The 26311-nt window shown below is 44.3% G+C and overlaps 1 protein-coding gene across 3 annotated transcripts in view; it reads left to right on the forward strand.

Moving 5' to 3' along the window:
- Positions 1-26311, forward strand: part of hivep3b (HIVEP zinc finger 3b) — a 38527-nt gene that overhangs the window by 313 nt on the left and 11903 nt on the right. The window contains exons 2-3 of one of the 3 annotated variants that reach the window (XM_004559969.5): positions 13542-13712; positions 23909-26258. In XM_004559969.5, coding sequence (XP_004560026.3) covers positions 24260-26258 — 1999 coding nt within the window. In that variant the 5' untranslated portion in view covers positions 13542-13712; positions 23909-24259. Of the gene's footprint in view, positions 1-13541; positions 13713-16243; positions 18603-23908; positions 26259-26311 lie in introns of those variants that run through there. The other 2 variants (XM_076889737.1, XM_004559970.5) reach the window with 2 other exon arrangements.

The following is a 26311-nucleotide window of genomic DNA, read 5'->3' on the forward strand; positions in this document are numbered from 1 at the left end:
TTGTGGTGCTCGTCAGAAAGAAAGCGCGAGAGAGACAGAGAGGGGAGGGGTACACGGTGTGAAGTTGACAGCTGATCCCGGCCGTATTTTATTTTATTTTTGGTGTTTATTTATTTTGAAAAGCGTGAGTGTGATATGAAGTTGAGCGATGCGTTTTGGTGATAAATGATTAAAGATGTGTTGCGTGTAGCGGACCCGAGCAGCAGAGCGAGTTTTTTTTCCCCCTTTTCACCAAAGTACTGTACGCTGAAGTAGCGGCAGGGGCGCTGCACATATACAGCTGACAGCATATGCTTCATCATGCACCTTCACTCACCCCGGCTGTCCTCAATAGCTAACCGGCTGAGGAGAGCAGGAGTGGTGGGGATGGGGGGCTAGCACACGCACGCTACGCATAAACACGCGATTCACGATCAGGCCTGTGAAGTTATTTGTAATGGGCTACACCTACACTTGGCAGATTTTTGGACGATGACATCATGCTTTTGTACTCTGTTGATCTGCTTTTATATGATAGATGGGCTCAGTTAACAAAACAGGGTTTTTTTTTGTTGGTCTTTTCATCTACTTGAAGTTGTGTCATTGAGTTTTAGTGTAACTCTATCTGTCTGTGTAAAATCAGAAGTTGGCATAAGACAAAGTCATGGTTTTGCACCTCTGATGTTACTTTTACAGGAAGTGAGATATGGATAGATAAGATAAGATAAGATAACCTTTATTAGTCCCACATGTGGGAAATTTGTTTTGTCACAGCAGGAAGTGGACAGTGCAAAAGTTATGAGGCAAAAATTAGAATACAATAAGAATAAATACAGTACACAACTGTACAGAATAGAATAAAATAAAATACTATATACAGTAGAATAAAATAAAATAAATATACAATAAGATAAAAATAGAATACAAATACAAATACTATATACAACTGAGTAAAAATACAACGATGACAGAAAGGATTATTGCACTTAGTATTATTGCATATGTATGGATGTGTGTGCTTGATCAGTTAAAGTCTTTATTATGGAGTCTGACAGCAGTGGGGAGGAAAGCATTGAAATCTGAAATCATAGCACTTGAAATCTGTTGTTCTGTGTAGATGAAGACCACAGCCAGCTGATGCTGTCTCGTTTTTGTTTTGTTTTGTTGTGTTTTACATAGGAGATGAGGTTCAGTACCTCATCAGTGCAAGCATTTGAAAAGGAAACAAACACAGCAGCCTCTATGCTGCAGCGTCCTTGGCGACGTCTGCCAGCTGTACTCTTTTAAGTCCCACCACAAAGATACAGTAAGATGTCACACCATAGTGGTAAAGGTGGTGTGGGGTGAAAAGGGAGAGAGGCCTATATGCAATTATTTCTTAGTGAATCAGCAGAAAGTGGCGAACTTACGGTGCTCCACTCTGGCCTGGATCAAGACCAGTTTGTGGTGTTGCTGGCTGAAGGAAGGCGCTAGCTCAGCAGGCACCTGAGGAGAGCGCCGCTCCATTTCCTTGCAGAATTCCAAGACTGTTCGCGTCGTGGAGGATTTGGTCATTGGACAAAATACCTGCTGTCAGAGATTACTACGTCTTAAAGTTGGAAACGAAGGTCTTGCAGAACCTGTTTTTATATATGTGTGTGTGTGTCTGTGTGTGTGTGTGTGTGTGTGTGTATATATATACACACAAGTCAACGGATTAGCAATGCCAGTTCACTATATAAAAAATATTCAGTGTCGTAGCTGAAGTCTTGAGCAATAAGTTTGATCAGGCACAATAAGAGCAAATATAAGTGTCAGGAGTAACAGTGATTACTAAAGAACTTCGACTCTGCTCTATGTCTTGGTGTCTCTCCCACTGGCACGAGTACCACTTGAGAAAACAGGCCAGTTCTGGTCAATTAATAACAGCTTATACCCCATATCCCTACTTTCACGTGCACCCACAGTCACCTGGCATACCCTCTGCAGCTCTCGCACTCTCACTCAACCTTGCAGGTGGCAACGTGTTGATTTACTGCATGAAATGCCATTGGCAGCAAGGGGTCTTGTCGAGTTCCTGCTCAAACCTTCAGATGCATCCCCTGCAGACAGCAAGGTCTGATAAGCACTGTAGCACCGGAGCAGGAAGGTCGGGGAGCATGTGTGGTTTTTTTCAAAGCGAGCTTGGCAGTTTAGACTGAACCTTTAACGCGAAATGTTTCACGGACGGCGTCACACCTTTCTACAAAAATTCAAACCGAGCGTTGGCTCTGGTGCTGTTGGTGTGTGCGAGCAGGTTTAAGTCTTGTTTTCTTCGAGAGGATGTTGAGGGGTTTTATTGGGATCTTCATGGGGGAAAAAAGAACACATGTTGAAGATGTGTGGTAAGAGGGCACATCTTTCATCTCTCTGTGGCTGGTCACTAATCCTGTTCCTCCGAGGCACCGGAGAAGAATAGATGCACTGTAGTGCTCAGAGGCAGTAAACAGTAAACCAGGAACAAGTCTTGGATACACAAATTGCACAAATGCACACAGAGTAAAATGGAGGTCAGGAGTGCCAATCTGGCAACTTCACAAATGCCCCAGTAGCCCAATAATCCTTTTGCAGGCATTCAGTAACACTGTAATGCATTCTGAATATTAAAAAGCATTTTCTTCACTTATCTAGCCCTGTGGCCTTCTGTGTAGTGCATGACTCTGCTTTGGTGTCATTTAGGTCAGTGTGTGTGTTTGTGTTTGTTTGCAGGGGTTACAGTTGTTTATCAGTGTCTGGCCTACACTCAGCCTCCTACCCGGGCCTGTGTATTGGCTGGCCCCTTCAAATGGAGTTTCTTTGTGTTTGCCAGGCAGGGACCAGAGTCTGTGCCGTATTTGTGTTAGTGCCGCCACCTGGCCCGCTCCCAGGTGTGCTCGTCCAGGTTATACAATGATAATCTTGGACGGTGATGTCCGTGCAGGCAGTGAAGGTTCTTACAGGAAGAGAAAGCGCAACAAAGTGGTTACTCGCTCGAACACTCCCTCCGTAAGCGTTAATCATTACCCACTCGAGCACCATTGGTAGCCAAGTGGAATGTCGAGAGGTTTGCTGCACGTAATGACAATCCTTCTTTGAAAATAGGCGACAAGTTGATTACATCCTAACTCCCAACTTTTCTCGAGACCCAATAAATTGCCATTATCACCAGATTTGTATTTTCTGTTGTTGTCTTTAGGATATGCAACAATCTGTGTGTTTTCTCCTTATATCAACACGGAGGGCATTTTTGTGCACGGGGTTCGCTGTCTGCAGCGGCCGGCATTTTGCAATACTTATTGTTGTAGTATGATTGTAAGCCTCTGTGCTCCACACCACAGGTATGTCTGAAAGGGGGCTCCGCCAGGATATCACTGCTGAGCTTTGTGTAATACTGGGGGCGAGGCTGATCAGTGCTTGAAAAAACACAAAAGCAAAAGTGATAACACGCACGATAAAGTTTCAGCTTTAGAGTTAGCAGTTATGTGAAAGAATTAAATCGCACTTTTTGGAGGTCAGGCATATAATCCTCCAGTTTGTTTGTTTTTTTTTTTGCATCTGTTGGCTTGAAAGAAAGAGAACGCACCCAGTGTGCGTATTGATCGATGGTGCAGGCAAGTTATTATATTTCACTACCAGATATCTCCACCACTTTCCAAATCTCTCGCTTTCACTCGCCGACTCCCAAGACACCGCTCTGACCACACCCCTCAGCGTGCAATGCATCTGCACAGATTGCAATCTCCAGATGATGCCTGTTCACCGCTCTAATCTGTGTTCATTAACTGACACCTGCAAAGATAACTAGTGTTTACCTCTGCTTTAACTTCTCTGAAATCCTATTGCTGTGTCCTCAGATGCAGGCTCTCAATCTGTCTCATCTTATATCAGTCCCATGAGAGTGTGTAAACTATGCAGGCGATGCAGACACAGTGCTGAACACTTATATAGTTATATATATATATATATATATTTATATGTGTGTGTGCATGTCCTCATACTAGCTTTCCCTCCTCTCTTTAGAGCTGATTTCTCTCCTCTCCTCTAATGGAGTCCTTTGTCTCAGTGAGTAAGGCACTCCTGCAGGAGCAGTAAGTGAGGATTGGAGGGGATTTCTGCTCCGCAGGAGGGTAAGAGGGCTTTGGGAGGGCAGAATCCTTCCAACCCTGCCGTGGATCTGCCGAGCAAATCAAGACAGCAGGCGATGCTCCAGCACAATCCTCCCCAGCCATGTCACTGTCACTGAAGTGGGGAGGGAGGGAGAGTGCGCCGTTCTTTCTTACTTGCTGTGCCTTACATGATGTGAGCTGTGTTGGCTTACGGGGAACTCCGGGGCATGCCCTTATTTATTTATTTCTTTACATATATTTGCCATGCCCTGCGGTGTGATCCAATATATCGGTCGAACCGGTGAATACGATGCTGTATTAAAAATATAATTAATCTGAAAAATGCACATGTGGGCTGTGGGCTGCACACGTGCATCTATTTGCTGTTTCTCACAGTCTTTCTAGGCAAGCTATGCCCTGACGTTGTCAGGTAAGGTCATGCAAAGAACACCTCACTTTAGATGCTGTTAATTATGCAAGAGTGTGGTCAACTGGTGTCAGTTGGGAAGGCCATTCTCTCTTTATACTTTAAAGGTCATGAAACTCCCCACATTTTGGTCTGCGTTTGTTCTGTGTTAGCACCAAATAGCTCGTGTTTTTTGTGGTTTTTGTGATGCTGCAGATGCTTTGTTGACATCCTGTTTGAGGTTAAAACTACCTTTATAAGTCTTCAGATTTTGCAGTTGTCAGTACACTGGCATTAAAAGGAGGCGTATTGACACACGATGTGTTTACATACACTCTGCACACTTAGATGTATTCTGTACGTGTTTGCCTGTACGATGTTTTTGCTGATGTCTCCATATTGCAGCCCCTAAGCGCGGGTGTCTGTTTCACCTAATTGAAGGTCAATATTTGCATGAGCATTCCTACAGATAACTTTCCTAGCTTGGCCTAGACAGAAGACAGAGCGACTGCTGTACTTCAATAAAATCAAAGTGCCTGTCATATTCCAGTGTAACACTGTCAGATGTATCTCTTCACGCTACATTGGTGCCGTTCCAAAGCAAAAGGTCTTTCCTTGCTTGCAATAAGTGCAGGGGATACGGGGGGTGGGAAATCTTCCTGGTTTGATTTTGTCGAACAGGTTTGATTTATTTAGGCAAGGTCTAAAATTTGCAAAGATTACAGGTTATTTTGTTAAATATGTCCAGGAACTGATTCAGAGGAACTTTTTTTTTTCACTCGGATAATTCACCAACTTGTGGCAGTCTCCCTAATCTGATGTCGTTTTTTGTCAGGCTTTAAATGAAATAAATCCAGAAAAATGTAAAAACAAAACTTGTTTTTGTAGCACAGCTTTGAGTCACTGTTTTTAATAGTCAATCTAAGTCGAGTTAAGCTTTTAAAATAGCTCCATGTGATCAACAAACCCGTGTTTTTCACAGGCAAACAGAAAAATTATCACCCTGGCTGTCATTGTAAAATTCCACCAGTCCACAGACCCGTGTTTTCCTGTTTATTGAGGAATTAGCGTTATTATAGGTGTGCTTCACTTTCTGGCTTGGCCTCTAAATGAGGAGGGAGCTAAACAGTGGGCTTTCTGACACTCTGATTGTCTAACTGCTTGCATTTTGTTGCCTCATTTTAGAAGCAGACGGATGCAGTTTGGCCCTGAAAACTTTGGGCTGTGACAGAAATCTGTTTGTCTTCTTAGCCTGAAATAATGTTTTAGTTTCTTGTTTGTTTTTGTTTTTGTTTTCTTTTAAGTTTAAATTTTAAATTTCAGGTCTCAAAACCACGTTTGCTTTTTTAGTTGTCTGTGTGAAAAGCCTCATAAATCCTTACTGAGACGAGTTTATCCGTCAGCCTCAGAATTAACCAGAAGGCCTGCAAGTATGTGAAGGATGTCCACAACACGCCGTGGCTTTAGTGAAGTAATCTCATGACACATTTGTGACACAATCTGAGCGGATCAGCAGGCAAAGCACGAGCCCCATTATTAGGGGATGTGTGGAAAGAAGGAAGAAAACTGTCTTTTATATTTTGGCTCTTTTTTTGTTACACAATTGTAAATATATTTCTTTCTGCACTTATCATAATGACCACGAGGTATTTGACACACACACACACACACACACGCACGCACACGACTGTCTGTACCATGCTTCCTCTAGAAACTTCCTCACCCTGGGAGAGGATACTCCCTTCCCTCTCTCCGCCTCCTGCCAGTGCAAAACCCCAGAGCTGCTGACACAGACTCACCCAGTGTAATTGGGAAAATAAACAGATGATAGAAAATGGGAAAAAAAAAAAAGCATGTGGATGTTTATCCACAACTGGATGCTAAAAGTCTTGGCTTTCCCGGGAGCTAAGATGAATGAGATGTGGGTAAAGTTGGGAGGAGACCCCTCCCAAAACACAGGGCAAACTGTGGAGGCTGAAAATCCTGCAAAATAAATCTATCCATCCATTCCTTATTCGCCCCTTTTAAAGAATTTGCAGTACTATTCAGCTAGCGGCACGCAGCGGTGAAATTAAATTAACTGGGTGTTATAAGTCAAGTCATAATTAAGGATTTGCCACCATAACAAAAGCAGACGACTGCGGGAGACATGAGAGCGTTTATTTTTGGAGGGAAAAGACAGAGATTGCTGTAGGAAGCTCTTCCTAAGTCTGAGATGTTACAGTGGTTTTTATTATGTAATCCTGCTGTCCTCAACAACCTCAAACAGTCAGCAGTCCCAATGTTTGCACCCAGGTAGTCCCCCACCTCCTCCCTGTTTTTTCTCCCAGCTTTGCTCCGTCAGCACAGTGCTAGGGAGCAGCCCCAGCTTAGTCACTGCAAACGCTGTTTTGTTTTTTCTCATCAACATTCTGCAACTCTAATATGCTTAATGGTAGTGCCCTTTTCCTCTGAGGACCCCCACCTTCTCCTCCCCGTGCCTTCTATGTCTGCTTAATGACAGGTTTCCCAGCCAGGAAAGAGGCCAGAGCTAAAGGAAAAGTTGGGTCATTAAAGCAGTCTTACACCGTCACAGGGGTCCTCTGGCTCAGTCTGACACCAGCTTCCACAGAGAGCGCTTGAGATGCACGGCTGGAAGCATGCGTTGAAGTAAAAGACAGAGGGAGAGTCCTTTTCTCTTTGTTTCGCCAGGCCCAGTCTCTGTTTCGCACTCTCTCAACAGCCTCCAGGTTTTAGTGGATGCTCACAGCAAATCTGAGAAGCTGATATTCACGAGCTGGAGTGGCAGGGGCTGGATTCCCACTCGCAGCCCCCTAAGTAGAGTGTCCATTACTGTGGGAGTGCCTAAATAACACAGAAGAAGGAGATCAGGAGAAACCCTAGTGAGGGTTTGGGAGAGGATGGGGGCTGGAGGGTGTAGAACGGAGAGCTGCATTCTCCACTGAGATTGTAAACCCGGACTGAAATTGCTCTGCAGGATTCGATGGTTAGGTGCATGGCGTGCACTGTCTTATGAGTGCGAGCTGTGCGTGTTGCAAGGATAGAAACTCTCTTTCACTGGTTACAGTTGTAACTACTGTTCACGGGGAGCATGGTGAAACACGTGTCATAGGTTAACTGCTGTTTTCATCAAGAAGTTGAAAACGTTTTTTTCTTCTCCTCAACTTTTTCTTCTTTCTTTCTTCCTTTTTTTTTTTTTTTGCTCATGAAGCACTAAACCCAGGAGCTGTGGTTTGTTTTGTTGAGGGTACCGGTGTTTTACCCCATCAATCTATGTAATGCACAGTTTATTGCTTTTCTGTGTAACTACAGTGTTATCAGATTATCCCCAGTGCAGTTTTTCATGGTGACTAGTGTGCTGCATTGTATTCTGCCTCTCATTTGCCAAGGCCTGCTGACTGTGTGTCATCGAAACGCGCCCAAATAGCGACGTTATCATTTTAAAGCCAAAGGTTGTAAAATGCAGCAGGTTCTTCTATGGGTGGGAGTGCAGTAACACACTTTCTACTGTAACTGCTTAACACCCTGTTACTGAAACCGTCCAATTCAGTAATCTTTTTCACATTTTAGTTAAGATTTAAGTTAAGATTCATGCCGAAGCTGACAACACATGCCAAACCACAGTTGCTGTACTCACAGGCTGGGCAGGTCTGCAAACTGATGTTCATTTTTTTAATCTATCAGTTTATGTTTATGGTATCGGTACAGGAAGTGTTCTCGCTGACTTTCAATCAGTCGTCACTCGTCCACTTGTCTTTCGCTCCATCTTCTCAATCAGAGCCTCCTTGATTTCGCCGTTTTTGCAGAGAAACTGTTTTACTTCGACGGTATGCACAGTCGATGTTTTCTTTTTTTTGAGTCAGACTGCTACAGTAATGAAAGTTATCCTATCTGAGAGTCGGCAGATTCGATTTTCTGTCTTTAGATTAGATTTTCACTCTCAGTTTAGCGGCTCACTGGAGGGCACATCTTGCCATTTGTTTGAATTTTGTGGGTTCAGACTTATGACTTGCTCATCAGCTTTTTACATGGTCTCTAAACAAGTTTCCGTACTTTTAGAAAACTCTGTCTATCTGTTACCGGAGTACACGGCCTGTTTTCATCTTTTACTCTTTTCACGATGACATTAGACACTCGGGTCCAGTTCAACCAAAATAAACCTTATTTTGGTTGAACTGATTTGTTTTAAAAATGCATTTAATTGAACTCTGGTGCTGTTCTCAATTCATGTGCTTTCTTTTAGTTGAAACTAGACTGGATCTGTAGAAGCTGACCATAAAAACCAATGAATCAAACATGCTCTTCATCAGGGTTTCCCTTATTTTTCAGCTTTCTAGAAAATGAACAGACTTTAGTGACTTATTGATTGTTTAGCTTGTAGTGTGAATGCAAACACTTGCACTTGTCTTTGTTACAGACTGAAAAGAAGACAGAAAATCAAGTCTGTATCTTTTAATCTTTGTTCCACGTTCTCCTACCTCACAATATTGACACTCTGGCAAACACCGCCTTACTGCGTTATACGTAAATACTTTATTCAGCTAGAAGAGTAACCTTCACACCATGCAGTAAACCTTCAAGGCTGCATGATGACTAAAAAAAAAGATGATCTAAATCTAATATCAAAAATAGCTCCTCCTCAAATCAAGGGCACAGATTTGTTTTGTAAATTTAGAGTTTGTTGAGTTTTCTGAGAGGTTCATCTAAAAGTGCTCTCTGGGTCCAGCAGTGGTAAATAAATGGCCTGTATTTGTATAGCGCTTTTCTAGTCCCTAAGGACCCCAAAGCGCTTTACACAACCTGTCACACACACATTCACACACTGGTGATGGCAAGCTACATTGTAGCCACAGCCACCCTGGGGCGCACTGACAGAGGCGAGGCTGCCGGACAACTGACCACCACCAGTAGGTAACAGGTGAAGTGTCTTGCCCAAGGACACAACGACCGAGACTGTCCAAGCCGGGGCTCGAACCGGCAACCTTCTGATTACAAGGCGAACTCCCAACTCTTGAGCCACGATCTCCCAGAATGGGGAAAATTAAATCAGACAATCTGTCCAGCGTGCATGAAAAGGCATCTCCTCCTGTCCAACTATGATATAAAAGCTTAGCATGTAAGCTTGTTACATGGAAGCCATCCAGTTAGAGCTTTTCTTTTCCTTAGAAGAGCAGTTCAGCAGTTTGGAAACACACTTATGAGCCTTCAGTGGATATTTAAAGTCGGAGTCGTTTGTTATGGTAAAATGCTTTAGTATAATACAGACACACAGTCAGTCACAGCTCTGTCCAGTAATAAAAACCTGCCTGATTTTTAAACAGGTTAAACAAATCACTGTTTTAAGGAGATGCCTTATGAGCTTTGTGAGAGGTGCCGAAACTGAAACAGCCCATCCGACCTTCGTACCCTTTTAAGCTGATTGGCTTTAAGCTGTAGCCTCATGTTCAATGGTTAGATATGAGCGTGGTATCATGTTCCCTGAAACCGCTTTAACCGCATGTTTAGTCTGGAAGACACCTGTCAGCTTATCACGCTGAGCTTCACCTCTCAGTTAGCCTGCCATCCAATTATTGTTGAGCGTGCAGGATTTCCCCATCATCCAGTGATGATTTTAACCACCTTATTTGCTTCATTTCTCACTGCTGTCTCTACAGTTTATGCTGCACAGAGCTTTGCTCCTTCACCTGGTCTGTGAAACTCCAAGGGGATCTCTGATTGGTTGCTATTTATAAGACTTTGTCCCTAAACACTTTGATTTAATCTGCAGGGTTGGAAAAGCCTCTGTGTTCATGCCACTAAGTATCTATGTACTTATTTAAAAGGTGGACGGTACGCAAAGCAAATGGTGCCAGGCAGCTAGTTTCTTCCAAATTCTCCGGTGGAACCGGAGTACCACATTTAAACAGGGAGATGTAAGAGTCTGAGTTTTGTGACTTGCATTGTCAAGGTGTTGTTTTCAGGTGTTGTTGTGCCTGTGTTAAACTGCAGTAAGAGTATTGGTTAGGATAGCATTTAATTAATTGGTGATAGAATTGATACTTTTGCTTCGTCATGCACTCTATCATGCTCGATTCTCACAGAAAACATTCTGAGCGGTAACATAATGATCCACTGTGTGTATACTGAGACAGAGAAGCCTGTGAAGCCCGGCTTAGGGCAAGTTCAGAGACCGTGCTTCAACCTGGATTGGATGACAAATCAGCCGTACATAACCAGAGAAGAACTAGCAGGAAATCAATGTGTCTGTCCACCTATCCTACATCAATACAGTGTCTCATTTGCTCACCATATGCCTGTTGTTTTTGCTGTCTTTCTCTCCTTCTTGTTCTTTCCCTTTCCCCCCCCTCTCATCCTCTCTCTATTTTCTCGCTCTCTCTGCAGTGTGGTTCTTTGAAAGCACACTGCAGACAGCATCTCTATTTTAAGGACACCTTTGTTTCTCTGCTTTGTATTCAAATGATTAGGCTCGCAGGCAGAAGGATGCAACTCTGGAGACGGGAGGGATGGAGGGAGAGGAGGGAGAAGAGGTGGCGAGTTGGCTTTTGGAGTCAGGTTTCCCTTAGAGGAGATCTTTACGGGCCGATAACAAATGGAGGAATGCACAGTTAATACCCCTAAAGCGGGTCACATGACCTTTGGGCTCAATTACCTCTAGTTTGGGTGGTCAGGAGAGAGAATAATGCTCATCTACAGCGCGTGTGTCACATACCGTAAATGCACAATATGACACTTCATGAGCAGCGTGTCTTTGTAGTGATACGGCAGCGTTACCATCCCAAACGGCCAAACTAGACTGTACATCCCAGCGTGAGTGAGTGTAGCCAGTGACACATTTCTGTCTGTCTGGGGCATTTGGTTTGCAGGAGTTTTTGCCATGGTTCATCTAAAGCGTAAACAAAGGCATCACACATAAATTCTGGATCTCTCACACACTTGTTAATAGCAAATTACCTCCGTAAAGTAGCACTCGGATTTTGGTATTGGAATGAGAGACAAGTGCAAGTGTTTGCTCAATGCTGGCACTTTGTTTCTAAGCAGCGTGCAAGTGTTGACACACTCATCTTGACATCTTAATTCTTCCTACCACGTGTTTACAGTACAGTGAAGCTATGTTTCTTTAGCTCTCTAGGGTTTTCAGCTGGAAAGACGAGATGAACGCAGGGAAAGCAGCACGATGATTATGCACGTTTGTTCTCATTAAACCTTCAGTATATCCATATTCCATCTGTCTTGTGTTATCAGACTGGATATGATTTCATCAAGCAAAAACGACAAGCTTTCCAGTTGAAAACTTACAGTATAGTGAGATAAAAACATATCAGGGCAGGTAGATGCTTTATTTGATGCTCTGGTTTGGTTGAAATACAATCTGAATACATTTCTTTACTTTCAGCGCAACGGTGGTCAAATATTTCTGTATTTATTCATTGTGACAATTGTTTTTCACCTTGTTAGTGTGCAAGGAGTGCGGCCGATTGGCAGCCTGTCCCAAGGTCTCACCCTATGATAACTTTACCCTCCCTCGGACCTTAAATTGGATACGCTGAAGCTGGATGGACTGATGGATGTTTGTGGGCATCATTCAGTTTCCAGGTTTTGGAAAGGTGGTTTGTGGCATTTGATCGCAGATGTTGAGGATGGGGTGCAATGCTGACAGCGTTAATGCTCACGGAGCTGGGAAAATTAAAAATCTCATCACTGTCATTCATAATTGCTTAAGGGAAAAGTAAAAACTTATAACACTTTTCTGCATCTGTACATGTTCATGACTCCACAAAGAAAACGTGCAGTTTGACTTTTTGTTTCGATTTCTGTGCGTGATTGACTAACTGTTTCATTCAGACCGGGGGCATTGGTCTCAAGACACAGAGGCTGAATATTGTAAATGCATTTGACAGCCTTTTAAAGTTGGTCTCAGATGGCAAATGGATCATTGAGGACAGGTTGTAGGCACTTTATGAAAACACGAAATGACCACATGCGAGAGCCTTCTCTCTCTCTCTGTCCCTGCCTTTCTCCTACGCATTTGCACATTCTGTTCTTCTCTGTCTTGTTATTCTGCGTCTCGCACTCTTTCCTTCTCTCTCCATAACACACACCTCCACTTTCAGAGAAATAAACACACAAACAGACGGGTTGTGGCACACGGTGTTTGTATATAAGCGCATCGGGTCTGGAGGCTGACGAGGCGTTGATGCGTCAGGAGAGGCTCTGTTGACAGGCCACTAATGCAGCGTGGCACCAAGCAGAATGGTCAGCAGGGCCTCGCAGTGGAGGAGGGAGAGTAAACTGTAAACCGACACTTAGACTGAATGGAGTTGTTTGTCACTGTGGGTAGCAATTACTTGGCCTGGGCTAGCTTTGAGTAAACTCCCTGATCAGAAGAATGCCCTTCTGCCAACCGAGCAACAGGAAGGTGGGGACCGAGGTTTGCTGTGTTGATACTTTCTGTAGGCCAACTGTCATGTTTGAACACACTCAGGGTGAGCGTCCACCTGTTGACTCTTCCCCCGTGTCTGTGTTTGTGTAGGCCTCAGTAAAAGCACGAGCAGCTCCAGCATGGCGGCGTGAATTAACAAAATAACCCCTTACTTAGATGTGCAGATAAAGCTTGACGCCGGGTCACACACCAAGCAGCCAGCGCTAAGTCGTACCTGTTGCAGCTTCACACAGGATGCAGTACAGCAGCTGCAAAAAGAGGAACTAGCACCGGCTTTTCCATCGCTGGGGAGCAATCCACTTGGGTGACTTCATCGAGAAAAATAGATCGATTCAGCAAAAACAAAAGTAACCGCACCAAGGGATCGCTGTCACAAGATAAAAAATCGCTTGATGTGGGAATCTATAAACGCAATCAGGGTGCTCTTTGACTATAGCATATTTCCCCCCTCATTGTTGGGTAATCTGAGAACTTTCTAACCTTTTTATACAGGTAACCTGCCAAGAGATTCAGGTGGATGCTTTTCACGTGCTCGTCACATGGCTTTAATACCAAGAGCTGCATCTTTGTCCCCTTTCCTTTCAATTAACTGGACACCTTCATCTCATCGCAGGTTTGCCTCGAGCCAACACTTTTCAGTTCGCACCACAACTAAGAGAGCAAATTTAAAGCAGCCAAGTGTGAACGGCGGGTACGGTGGGCTGCGTGGGAGACTGTGCACTGTGATCTTGACATCTACGCATCACTGAAACTTGCGAGCGCTGGGAGGACAGCTTTTGAAAATGTCAGTTCCTCTTTCTATATTTATCTGCTCAAGCTAACCCCTCCCTCCCTCCCTCCCTCCACAATGCTTTGTCACTCTTGTATGTCATTTGCATGCTGCAAGTTATGCATTCAGATGTGTGGCACTGAGCTGTCCGAAGACAGGTTTTGTTTCTTTTTTTCCGTTTGTTTCACTTCTGTTACAGTAACTCCCCATTCAGCTGCAATGCGTTTGCTCACTTTGAAGTTGTTACATGTCAGAAGACCCTTTTTGCCTTTGAAGTGTGAGTCAAAATGATCTCAGAAGACTTTTACTAATACTGTGCAGATATATAATAACCGGGTTTAGCCGTTACACTAGAAATTGCAAATGATATATTGCCTCTATATATGGTAACACTTACCAATGAGCACCAAGCTACTTTCCATAATCACTACCCTCTGCAGCCATGCGGACGCGATTTCCTGGTAGCTGTCCTCACAATATAAAGCTTACTTTGTCAGATATATAGACACTGGCACTTAATGATGCTACAGCAGCGTGGTAAAGAAAAAGATAATGAGTATGCTGTGCGTGGCTAAAGTTTACCTTCTTTTGTTTCTCAGAAAAGTTAGAGGAATAGCCAGCAAGAAAGGGATTTAGCATTATATTATTTAATATTTAGATTATTTGTTTAAAAAATAAAATGCAGAGGTGCTGAGTGGAAAAAAAAAAGGCTATGAATGCTTTGCAGGGTCAGATATCACATCTGCTCTGGGTATGTATCAATCGGCATTAACAAAAGACTTGCATGTTCAACTCCATTAGCTGGCCGCTTGGTTCCCTTTCTGTAACTGGTCATTATAAGATCAATGGGGTTTTTTGATACTTTGGATTTGTAAATTTGGCTTTGCTACACTATATGGACAAAAGTACAGCTATTAATCTTTGAAGTCAGGTGTTTTCAGTCCCATCGCCACTGAGTGTCTTTACAAACATTTGTGAAAGGATAGGTCAATCTAAAGAGCTCATTGGATTCAATTCAGTTCATTGGTGGCATAAAACTGATCATTTTCTTCAAGTTTTCTTTAGATGTTGAAATGATTACAGTGTCGTCTGCATACCTCAGGTTATTAATTAGGCGCCACTGACCACAATTCCTGGCTTCATTCAATCTTGCACATGATGTGCTCGCTGTACAGAGAAAATAGGCCAGGTGGCAGCACACACCCTTGCCGTACACCTCTTCTGATGTTGACAAATTCTCCAATTTCATTGTTGCTTCTGATTGCCGGACTTTGTTCCTAGTAAAACTTCTCCATAATTCTGAGGTCTTTTCCATCATCGTTCAAAGCTAATAATAACTTGATCAAATGTTTATGGCTTCACATAATCAAAACACAAGTACAGATCTTTTTGGACTTGAGTTGCTATTTCTGCAAGAGTTCTCAATATTTATATAGCGTTTGTTGTTCTTTTGCCATCGTCCAGAGCTCCTCTGGCATTAACATCAGAACAGAAACTGAGTGCAGGGAGCTTCATGGCGTGACTTTCATGCTCCTATAGGTGGAGCAGCACTTCTGTCAATACAGTTTATTTCCTTAATCCTGTTGAATGCCAACAAGCAGGTACCCTCGGGAAAAACATGTCCAAAATAGTTATGCTGACAGTTTGTTTTAGATTTATGGATATTTTTCATCGATCAGATATTTATTGATTTAAACCACACATTTATTTTGCTGCTTCAGGCGACATTAGCAGCCACTGGTGGAAGGCACACAAATCTCCAATCTTCCATCGTCTGGAAAATAGTACCAAATGTGCTAAAATGTAGCAATTTCACGTTTTCAGGAAGTGCCTACAACCTGACCTCGACATCCGAATATCATCTCGACATCGCATCAGCATCTTAGTTTGCGATGGATGGATGGACATTTAGAAATGGATGTTGCATTTTAAACTTTGGGTATCACATTAACTGCTGGAGCCTTTGCATGTGGAGTTTCTCCAGGTACAGTTTCCTTTGCTTCCCTCCAGCTTAATGACATGCAGGTTACTTTCGCTGCATGCAGCCCTGAATGTCAGAGCAGTGAACAGGGCAGGCAGCAGATTATCGTCACAAAGCATGTATAACATTATTTAACTCAGGTTAATTGAAGATTCTAAATCGGCCATACGCGTGGACGTAAGCCTGAATGACTGTGCTGTTCTATAATGAGCCAGTGTTTGTTGCCCAGGAGGTACCCAACCCCTGGCCCATCATCAGCTGGGAAAGGTTTAACTCCCCTGCCACCTTAGTGGGATAAGCAGTTCAGAGAATGGATGCATGTTTACACTAAGCCAAGGGATTGTCCAGCAATCCTTTTTCCTTTTAAAATGACTCCATTTGACCTCAGCTGAGCAGTGCTCACTGTTTATTGGAGTCCTACAGTCAGGAGTATAACCTGACGTGTGGCCTGTCAGAGATATTGCTGTGATTAAACTTGTCATACAAAGTTTATATTCTGAAGTGGAGGCTGAGCATGAAACAGTGACACAGTCAGAGTGTATTTTTTTGATTAATGACCAGATTTAGTGGTTTAGTTCTCAAAAGGCACTCTTCTTCTTTGTTTTGTTTTTTTGTCTTCCAAATATAAACAAACAGGTAGATCAACACCGAGCCACTGCAGCTTTTGTAGACTAGGTACGCTCCCTCTTTAAATGACTCTTATTTCTATCATAATACCACAGCTTTATGGACAGAGGGGTTCAGTTTACTGGAAGACCACAAGTCTGAAATAATCTGCCCGTGGAACAGAGAGAACCCTCTCTACATACTACTGTGTTTGCCCACTTTACTGCCTATGTCTGCAGTTTATGAGGTGAAAGTCCAAAAATATGCCATCTGTATGGTTGTCTGTAAATGCGCAAACCACTCATTTGGTCTAAATTATAGTCTGTGGCCGATTCAAAACGGCACAGTGTTTCTTATAATACAATGTTTGCATTTTAGGTGTTTCTTGTCCCTGCATTATGTTATATATGAAGGTGTCTGCAGTACACATGAAGCTGCCTCGTGTGACCGTACCACAGGGGAGCCTTTGTTTCCATTTACTGTAAATGAGCGCAGCTTTGCATACTGTAAGTCTTGCTTGCTTTGGGCCAGTGGGTAGTATACAGTTACCATTTATTATAGCCTAATGAAAGCTTTATGTCCCACCTTCACAGTTGCTGCACTTCCCATTTTAATTTACTTTTCAAAATATGATCTGTCCTGTTCTCCTTAAGCCATCCTAGCTTTCTTTCTTGCTCCAAATCCGACTGTTTATCTGCTGCTCGTTCCCTGGCCTCACTAATCATTAGGTCTGCGTAAAGCGACTTCCCTGTCAATCACTGCCATAGTGGCAGTTTTGTTCCCAGGCGTCAGCCTCCACCCCCGACATCCCCACCTTCCCGTCAGAAGTCTTCAGTCTTAGGAACAGAGGACAAAGGGATGACGGATGGGTGAAGGTCCCTCACAGGGAAGTACAGTATAGAAGGTGCGTGCTGTAAATGGTGACAATGAGCACATTCAGGGAGACACAATACAGTGCCTCGGCCAGCAGCCTGTGAGAGTAGCCCAGCATCAGGCTAGCACAGTCCCCTTACAGCAGTCAGCCGCACAGAGCCAGGGGTAATCACCAAGTCCTGAACAAAACTGCTATTGAATGCGACCAAATAAAACAAGAGAGGAAACACGAACCAGAGGAGGAAGAATGGGGAGACATGTGGACAATCCAGCCGTGGTGCATGTGGAAGAGGTGACGTAAGCAAAAAAAAAACGTGAAGAGGGGAATAAAAAGATGGTGTGTGGCAGAGAAGGTTGAAAAGAGAAGCATGAAAAGAAATATGGAGAGCAATTAGAGCTGGAGACAATCATCTTTTTCCAGGCGGTGAATCCCAACCAGGTCAGCACGTGTTGCTGGCCTGCATGGATCCATGTTCTCTCTGCCTGCCTTCTGATCAGCGGGCCAGCCATCCGCTCGTTCTGTGTGCCGGCTCGACGCCGTGCGAGTGTGTTTATTTTAGAGTGTGTGACTCACACTTCCTGTGCTCTGCCAGTGAGGCAAAGCTCTGTGGAACAGCAGGACCTCCGTTCATTCTAAATTCTCTCTTTCTCTTTCTGTTTCTCTCTCCCTCGTGTTGCACTGCTGATAGGCCTAGCCCGAGTTCTGCGTAATGCGGGGGCTTGCTTGAATGGATGCCACTCTGGAATTCATTTACAGATGCGGCACAGTGGCACTCTGGCTGGAACTGGAAGGTTTACGTAAACGAGACACGTCCATGTCAGCAAAAGATTTGTCACTTAGGAACGAAGGCTGCTGCTGTGGCACAGTTGCCACTACAATAAGATAAGTTTGTAGATAAGGAGGCGATAATTGCAAGGAATCGCCTCCAGGGTTCTGCGTTGAAGGGAAAACCCCGTGCAAGACCTGTTTGTAATCCTGTCTGTCGAGGTGTACCACAGCTGCGCAATGTGACGAGTTAAAGAAACAGCAGCCGACGATCCTGTCCTGATCGTGTAAGCCGGAGGGTTTTGGTTTCACTGTGACGGTTCTGTTGGCACTAAGAAATGTGGCAATTAATGATGTTACTGCAATGAGGCGATTTTTTTTTTCAGATGCTCTGTGAGTGTGAGTCGCCTTTACTTTCTTCTCGCCACATCTTTTTCCTCCTCCCTTTGCATTTGTACAGTGGAAACATTCATTTAGTGTCTTTCTCGCTCCCTCTTTCTCCATCTCTCCTTTTTTGCTTCACCCCAAGCCTCTCCCTCTCTCCCTCTCTCTCTCTCCGTCTCTCACTGCAATACACCCACTCAAACAGTCATATCCGCTCTCACTCTCTGGCTCTCCCAGCTTGTCTCACAGTGCCTGTGAAGCGTCTCTAAGGGGGAAGACCAGACTGCTCTGTCAGGTAATCTAAACTCTGTCTGTTTCTTTCCCTCTCACGCTCTCTCTCTTTCTCTATTTGCACCCCACTCACCCTATCCTTTTCTTCCAGCCTTCCTCTCTTATTTTGATCCATCTAATCCATTTAATCTTCCTCGTTTCACCTTCTCTTTCCCTCATCATTACTTTAGTGTACTTGTTAGCCACAGCAAACAGGCTAGTTAGTTATTAAGAGTCACATTGTTGGTTATTGTGTTTGAAATATTTTTTATTGAAATTTAAAAGTTTAGTTTCTTATTTTTGAGTAGTCAATAACCAGAAGAGTTTTTTTTTTTTTAGTTGAAGGATTCAAGTAGTTGTCAATAAGTCTTTTTCTGTGGTTTCTCATTAAGCAAATTACAGTATGCAGACATTACGATACAACTTACAGATTTAGTTAATGTCAGAGTCTCCCTCACCATCTGAGTCTCTGAGGAAGTTTTGTGGAAAAGTGGATGTAAGTGTAGGTTGTCGCCAATTAAAGGTGAAGACTTCTGAGTCAAATTCTGGGTTATAATTCAAACTAAGTCGCTACAAAAGAAACAGATGATTTAAATCCGAGAAGGTGTCAGCCATAAATAAAACAATGCAAACCTGGCAGCCTGCAATTAGCCCAAGTTGTAGTCAGTTAATTGTTGTGGTTGATTTTTGTGAGCAGAGCGGCAGATTTTGTGCTGCCAGAGATGTAATTCAAACACGGAGGTGTGCATTACCCAGCTGAGCTCTCCCTTGTTTGATTTAAAGACCGGTATTGACCTGCAGTTCGCTGGCTTGTGTTTAATCAAAATGAACACGGCGACAGTTTGTGAACTGCCAGTCTTGTTGAAGCCCTGCGAAATCCTTCTTTACACCCAGAGGTACGGCGATCCCAGCGCGTCCCGCAAAGAGCTCAGCGAGGGAGGGAGTGAGTGAGTGAGGACTCTGGTATGTGGTGTTTTGTCAGACAGCGTTTTCCTTACCACGCGGCTGACAGCGCTGATATCCCTTGGCGAGTGTGATTTTCAGCATCCGTGGGTTTTTTTCCCCCTCTTGTCTATCAAATCAAACTATTCCTGCCTACGTTTCAGACTATTGTAGCATTTTGGGTCCAAGTTTGATCGACAGTTTTTGGCGATGATGGCAGGGGTATTAGGACTTTTCTCATTTTCCAGTTACCTTACAATTTTAGGAATGCAGTAAAACGTCTGTGAATGCTGAAAATGATCAATTATTGGTTCAAGCTGTCATTAAAAAGAGGTGGGTCAGGGGTGGGAGGGGTGGAGTTAGATGTCAAGGGTCATGCCAACTTGTCAGTGCGTGCACAGGCCAAGCAGTACCTCTCCTCACTTCCTGCTGCCAGTGTGCGTCTGTAGTCAGAGAGGATGCTGGGAGATAAATTTAGACCTCCAGCTCCCTCTCCATCTGCCATTGCTCAGAGTAGGCTGGTTTCCATGGGAACCTGCACCAGGCTGCTGCCAGTAAGAAAGAATGGGATGGGGTGAGATCTGTGTGTTTGTGTGTTTGAAGGGTATGACAGCAGATTTTTTTTAGACAGCACGTAAAAAGGTTTATTAGTTATCAGAGTGCAAAGTATTCCTATGCATTAATCTTATCCGTCATAACCAGCTACATGAATATGTCAGAGTCTCGATGAGGATATGACGAAGGAACACAAAACCCTCCTCGTGGGTCAAGTTTGAACTTTTGACAAAGCTCCTGTGGTGGTTATTGAGCTAAGTGACGGATATACTGAAAGTCAGAATGAAAGTTAGTTGCGTTGTTGTACATGTTAATCGAAACCAGTACAGGAAAAAAAAAAGGAATTAACAGCCAAACATATTATTTTGCAGATATTTAGCGTTATTTGAAAGACAAGTTATCTGAAATAATGTTTTTCTCTGGAATTTTAGCATTTACTTATATATAGATAAAAAAAAAAGGTAAAGCTGCAATGTGTAACCACAGCTAAGTACATGCATTTTCTGGTGAGGGTTTTACAGTTTTAGAAGTATAACTGCTGGGCAGAGATGATGAGTGGAGACAGGGTGTGACGGTGTGTGACAGCACGTGTGTGTGTGTGTGTGTGTGTGTGTGTGTGTGAAAGAGATGGAGTGTGAGCTCTTCCGTGTGTCAGGGCTCCCTTGGGTACCTGCAGTAACGTCTGTTTCTGCTGACAAAGCCCCTTTTGCACGCACACACACGCACTCTGCACTCGTTGCTCACTCATTCTGCCCTCTCGTCTTTTTGAGCTGGTTGGTTATCGCATTTTTGGAGCAGATATAAAAAACTAGTTCACGCCACAAATCTCTGAATGCACCATAAGGCTGCTACAATGGTTCAGGACAGATGAAATCTTTTTTTTTTTCGGGGGGTGGGGTTTGATCTGACATCACCGATAAAAAGAATATAACACTGTATGACAGCTGCGCTGGCAACTTCCTGCTCGCACCTCAGTCTAGAAATAGAGCAAAGATCGACCTTGCTTCACCCTCATCAGTATGATACAAGGTCTTAATGTGATCTTTTTTTTTTGTTAAGTACACTAGTGTATGTATTAGAATCATGAGGAAGGAAAACCCCTCATCAAACTACAGGAGGATCGGTTGACGGGGGTAGGTCACCTCGGGGCGCTGCGGCTGATTGGTCGGTCAGATCTGTCAGAGTGGATTTGGGGCTACTAAGTATTATAAGGCATTGCTGTGAGGAGGCTAGTGCTGTTCACTGTATGTACTCTGTAAGCGGAAGAGTCTGTGCGTCTGTGTGTGTGTTAGGGTTTAATGTCGCCTAGACTTTTGCATTCCTTTCCCTCGTCTTCCTGGGAAGGCCTTAACTGTGTGCTTCCCCATTCAAACCTGGCAGTCTAGACTGCCATGAATAATGTAAGCAGTGCTCTTCCCAACCTTAAAGCCTTCTAATTGCCCTGTTTAAGGGCTGCATCAACAGCTATGCTTGGGATCATTAAAATTACACCCTGATAGCCGACTACATGAAGAGAGACATTTATTACGGCAGGGTTAAGGAAGGCTATTTGTCTGCTTTTCTCATGCTCACTGCACAGAATCGTCCTTCTACACACTTTCTTTTTAACTGTCTGTCTGGCTACATTTTTCCTTGTCCTTTTCTTTCTCTCTTTTCTTTAACCCACTATATTTGTTTGTCATTTTTCTTTTCTTAAGCGTGTCGGTATTTACCCTTCAGTCTGTCAACTCTTCATTTACTCACAATCTAACTCATTTTAATTTGGGCCTGGGGAGTAATGTGTCCCCATGACTTAACACACAAAAGCTATTGCTGAACCCTAGACAAAGTCCTCGCGTAAAACTGAGAATATGGAAGCCAGAAAAGTGAAGATGGAGAATTTTAATGCTGTTTTGGTTTGTTATGTCGTGTAATTGCTGAGTGTTGATGGTGAAAGTCTGCTGTAATCAAAGCACTAGTCTGCTTAGAGAAACACACACTGTACAGATAGATGATGGGCCCTTAGCAGATGTGTGGAAACGTGGAAATGGAGCTGAGAATCTGGCGAGCTTTTTTTCCAGGAGGAAGAGTGATTCACTTTCTTTTTATTCCACTTTAAACTGGCTCTAATGAAGGCTGACTGTGCTGTGTTTTTCTAGACATATGGAGAGAGTAAAAGCGTAGCTCGTTATAAAGAACTGTCATTGCCTTGCACCTTAAGCCGCAGTCTTCTGCAGGGTCTGTTTATTCAGCCACTGGATCACTGATTCAGTCTTTTCTCTCTTCCTCATTCCTCAGCTCTCTCCTTCCTAGTACTTTATATGCATGTATAATAGGAAATAGGTACATTTTCACCCCCTTTCAGTCGGTATCTGTGCGGCACGTTAGGTGCATGCTGTCTGCACTGTTGCAGAGGTCTGCAGCTGTGAAGTGAACACACGTGGTGTTCTCCTTCAATGAGCAGTGAAGCGCAGATTCCGACACAGGGAGCTGTAAGCACTATCAGCGTCTTAGATGGTGACTGATACTCTGGACGTGACTGTGCTGGGACTGTAAGCAGTTGGGCACGGCTGCTCAGCAATAATGTTATGATTGACCCAATCCATTCCCACAGTGTGTTTTGATTGGCTTTGGTACAAGAATCCCGTGTCTTGAGTTGAGATGGAGTGCAGGCTTGGCAGTAAGTGGGGAAATATTGCAGTACATACATCTTGATAAAATATGAAATTTCATCATAGCCTCATCTCTGACTCTCTGATGAGCTATACTTGGCTCCTCATAAACACAGCTTTTTAGTAGTGTAAGTGTGAAAGTGTAAGTGTGAAAGAGCAGATGAAAGGTCTTACAGGACCGTGTCACTGTAGACTCTGTGTGAAGACACTACTCATAAACACTGCACCCTGGTGGCAGTGTAGTGCGAGAGGCTAACACTGACACCCAGCTGCTGTCAAGTTCTTCTTCTCCACTAGAAAACAACCCCCTTCATTTACACCCTTGAGCTTCGGTGCCAGATCAGATATGCAAGGACTATATTTCGAACATTTGTTTTGACTCTTTGCCCTGACACTGCGGTCTCCTTTTCTGGTGCCTGTAGTTTGGATGTTGACTTTCTGGCCTCGGGCTCCTCAGACTCCTGCCCAGTAAGCAGGCCGTCAGTTAGATATGATTGTGATTCCACTGTTTGGAGTAGAAGTCTTAATTTCTAATTTGTCACAGTCTAAGGAACTCAAGAGCTGTGCACACACCTTGGGGTTGTGTGCATACATCAGATGAGCACATGCTCAGTTTCCCATGTAGAACAGCTTGACCTTGCATTTTAATATAGATTTGCAGTACCCACTATCTTAATAAGAGTTTAAGTGAGGACAGATGAGAGCAATAACTTATTGATGCACTTACCTTGTCAGTGTCGTCATGACAACACTGACCCAATTCAGTAGCAAGAAAGGTAGCCCAATTTCTCATAATATGATATGTGGAAGTATATTTTAATATGACATTTGCTAATAAGACACCAATGATTTTGACCTTCCCCTTTATCGGTGTAACTCTTTTGGTTTTTAAAAGCACACTAAGTCTTCCTCACAGGGCCCACTGTGTTTTCTGTTTCTAAATATGATCTGTTGATTTCTTACTTTTGACTGCAGTCAAAACAGCAGGACCTTAATTGCTACTTTGTCTTGTTTTGTTGGTTTTATTTAGAGGAACTTTGCTGGAAAGCGAAGAAGGGAAATGTTATGTTTACAGTATTTTCACATGGACCTTTTTTGAAAGAAATCTGCTTGATGATTGATTAATTTTCCTTTTTCTCATTCAGTGCTTTCATTGCTTCCTTTGCTTTTTCTGTTTCTCTAGACCCATTTAAAAGACGAACAACTAACAGTCTTGCCAACGAACAAAGAAGATGCAAAAAAGACCTTGGGAGGACTTTTAAAATGGCTGAGGCTAGATAGAAGCAGAGCTGCTTTGAACGGAGAAATGATCCATGTTTACCTGCATCCATGTGGCTCCAGGGCACCTTTTAATGATGCCTCATTTTGTCCTCTTGCATAACTTTTGGCCCACTCTGAAAAAGGTGCTCCATTTTGATTTACAACTTAGTCTGTCAATGTTCCTATGCCTCTGACCTCTCTGCTGCCATGCGGTTAGACCAATGAGGCTCCGAGAGCCTTTCGTTACGAGTCTGTGAGGTCTCCTCCCCACTCTATGGAGGCTGAGCCCAGCCATCCGGCTGATGGGGAGCGCTCTGGAAGGCAAGCGCAACAGCATGTGACATCTGAATCTTCATTGGGCTCTTGTCCACCTCAGCAACCCCAGCAGCCTTCTAATCCTCGTCCTGTACACAGAGCCTTGGGCCGCCTACAAAACCGCCAACCCAAGCGCACTGACCTGCTTCGGTTACAGCAGCAGCAAGCAGTAGCATGGCAGCGTTCAGATACCCCAGGTCCCTCAGGAGGCAGCTTCTTCTCTACAAGCTCCTCGTCAACCTTATCCCTCCCCTCTACGTCCTCCACCCAGGGTGAGCATGCTCACGGCGTTCCAACTCACTCCAGTCAACAGGGCCTAGAAGGGGTTAGCTCACCTAGGAAAGGGGAGAAGAAACCACAAAAACCAGGGAAATATGTGTGCACTTACTGTGGCCGTCCATGTGCCAAGCCAAGCGTTCTTCAGAAACACATACGATCACATACAGGAGAAAGACCCTACCCATGTGCGCCCTGTGGGTTTTCCTTTAAGACCAAGAGCAACTTATACAAACACCGCAAGTCCCATGCCCATCGTATTAAAGCGGGTCTGGCATCCAGTCGAGATGAGCCCAGTTTGAGTGGTGCAGAAGGCAGTGGCGCTGGAGAAGACCCTGAGGAACACACAGAGGGAGAAAGCACTGAGTCTGAGGACGAGACTGGCCAGCACAGAAAATCCTCTAAAGAGATGCTGGGGCAGCATAGGAAAGGAGGTAAGGAGCGCCTGAGAAGCTCAGAGGAGAGCCAGAGGCCTGAAGACTCCCACGCTGTCAAGCAAAGACTTGCACTGAGGCTTAGTGAGAGAAAACGTGGGCCCATGGCTTCTCCAGATGACCCACCCTCTTCCCTCTCCACATCATCTTCTTCTATTGGGCCTGGCAGTAAAGGCAGCACAGAGTCGGGCTACTTCTCCGGATCAGGCAGTACTGACATATGCCAAGTTAGCCCTCCTAGTTCCAGTGCCAAAACCTACGCAGAAATTATTTTAGGGAAATATGGAAGGCTGGGAGGGCAGCAGCGGAGTCCCCACCAGCAGCAGCCTCATCCCTCACATTCCTCACCCTCAGGAACCGAGGAGAAGAACATCTCCTTCGCCGTACCCAAAACCCAAGTAATAGAACACATTACCAAGCTCATCACTATCAATGAAGCAGTAGTAGACACGAGTGAGATTGACAGCGTTAAGCCTCGACGCTCCTCCCTGTCACGGAAGAGCAGCATGGAGTCACCCAAATTTACTGCCCCCAAAGACCCCTATGCCTTTGATCCCAAAGGAGAAGCCGCAGGCCCCAGTGGTTTGAGGCACATCCATAATCCTGACGCTGATCCACCGGGTACGCAGGACCAGTCAGCAGTGCCTCTGCTTAGAAGCCACTCAATGCCAATATCAACCAGCCAAGGAGAGCCCTTTGCCTCTGGCACCATGTCACCCAGAGGTTACCGCCTCTGCCAATCTTTTGATGAGCAGCAAGCAGTGGTCGCAGAGATGAGGATCGGCCATGCGCAGCGTATGCTCAAGCGCCAGCCTGCCATAGAGGTTCCCCTGGGAGCCGAGTCAATGTTGGAGGAGCCCAGTCCCACCACATCCTCCTCCTCCTCAACAAGAGGCACCGAACTACCCAGACAGCCACAGCAACAACAACAACAGCAAAAGAGTCCCGCCGTGTTTGAATGTGGAACATGTGGGGCCCGCTTTCAAGAGAGTGAAGTCTTCGAGGCCCACAGAAGCATCTGCCCAGGGCAGGAGCAAGAGAGCAGGGATGCAAGCAAAGCGTGCAGTGTAGATCGCCCGCTGATGATGCACCATAAGTTTCGAGCGTTAGCCATGGCTGTGAGGAAGCGGAGGAAAGAGGAGAGTCTGGAGGAGGATCCTCCCAGTCCTGGATCTGTAGCTGTGTCTGGCAGCTCTGGAGGCCTCATTCCAGTACCACGCAGACCAGAGCAGAAGCAGGCCCTCTCAGGTTTGTCTCTCATACATACAAAATATGTTTTTTTAGCTAAAATCATTATGTTA

Source organism: Maylandia zebra, linkage group LG11, assembly GCF_041146795.1.
Source record: "Maylandia zebra isolate NMK-2024a linkage group LG11, Mzebra_GT3a, whole genome shotgun sequence".
Taxonomy (NCBI): domain Eukaryota; kingdom Metazoa; phylum Chordata; class Actinopteri; order Cichliformes; family Cichlidae; genus Maylandia; species Maylandia zebra.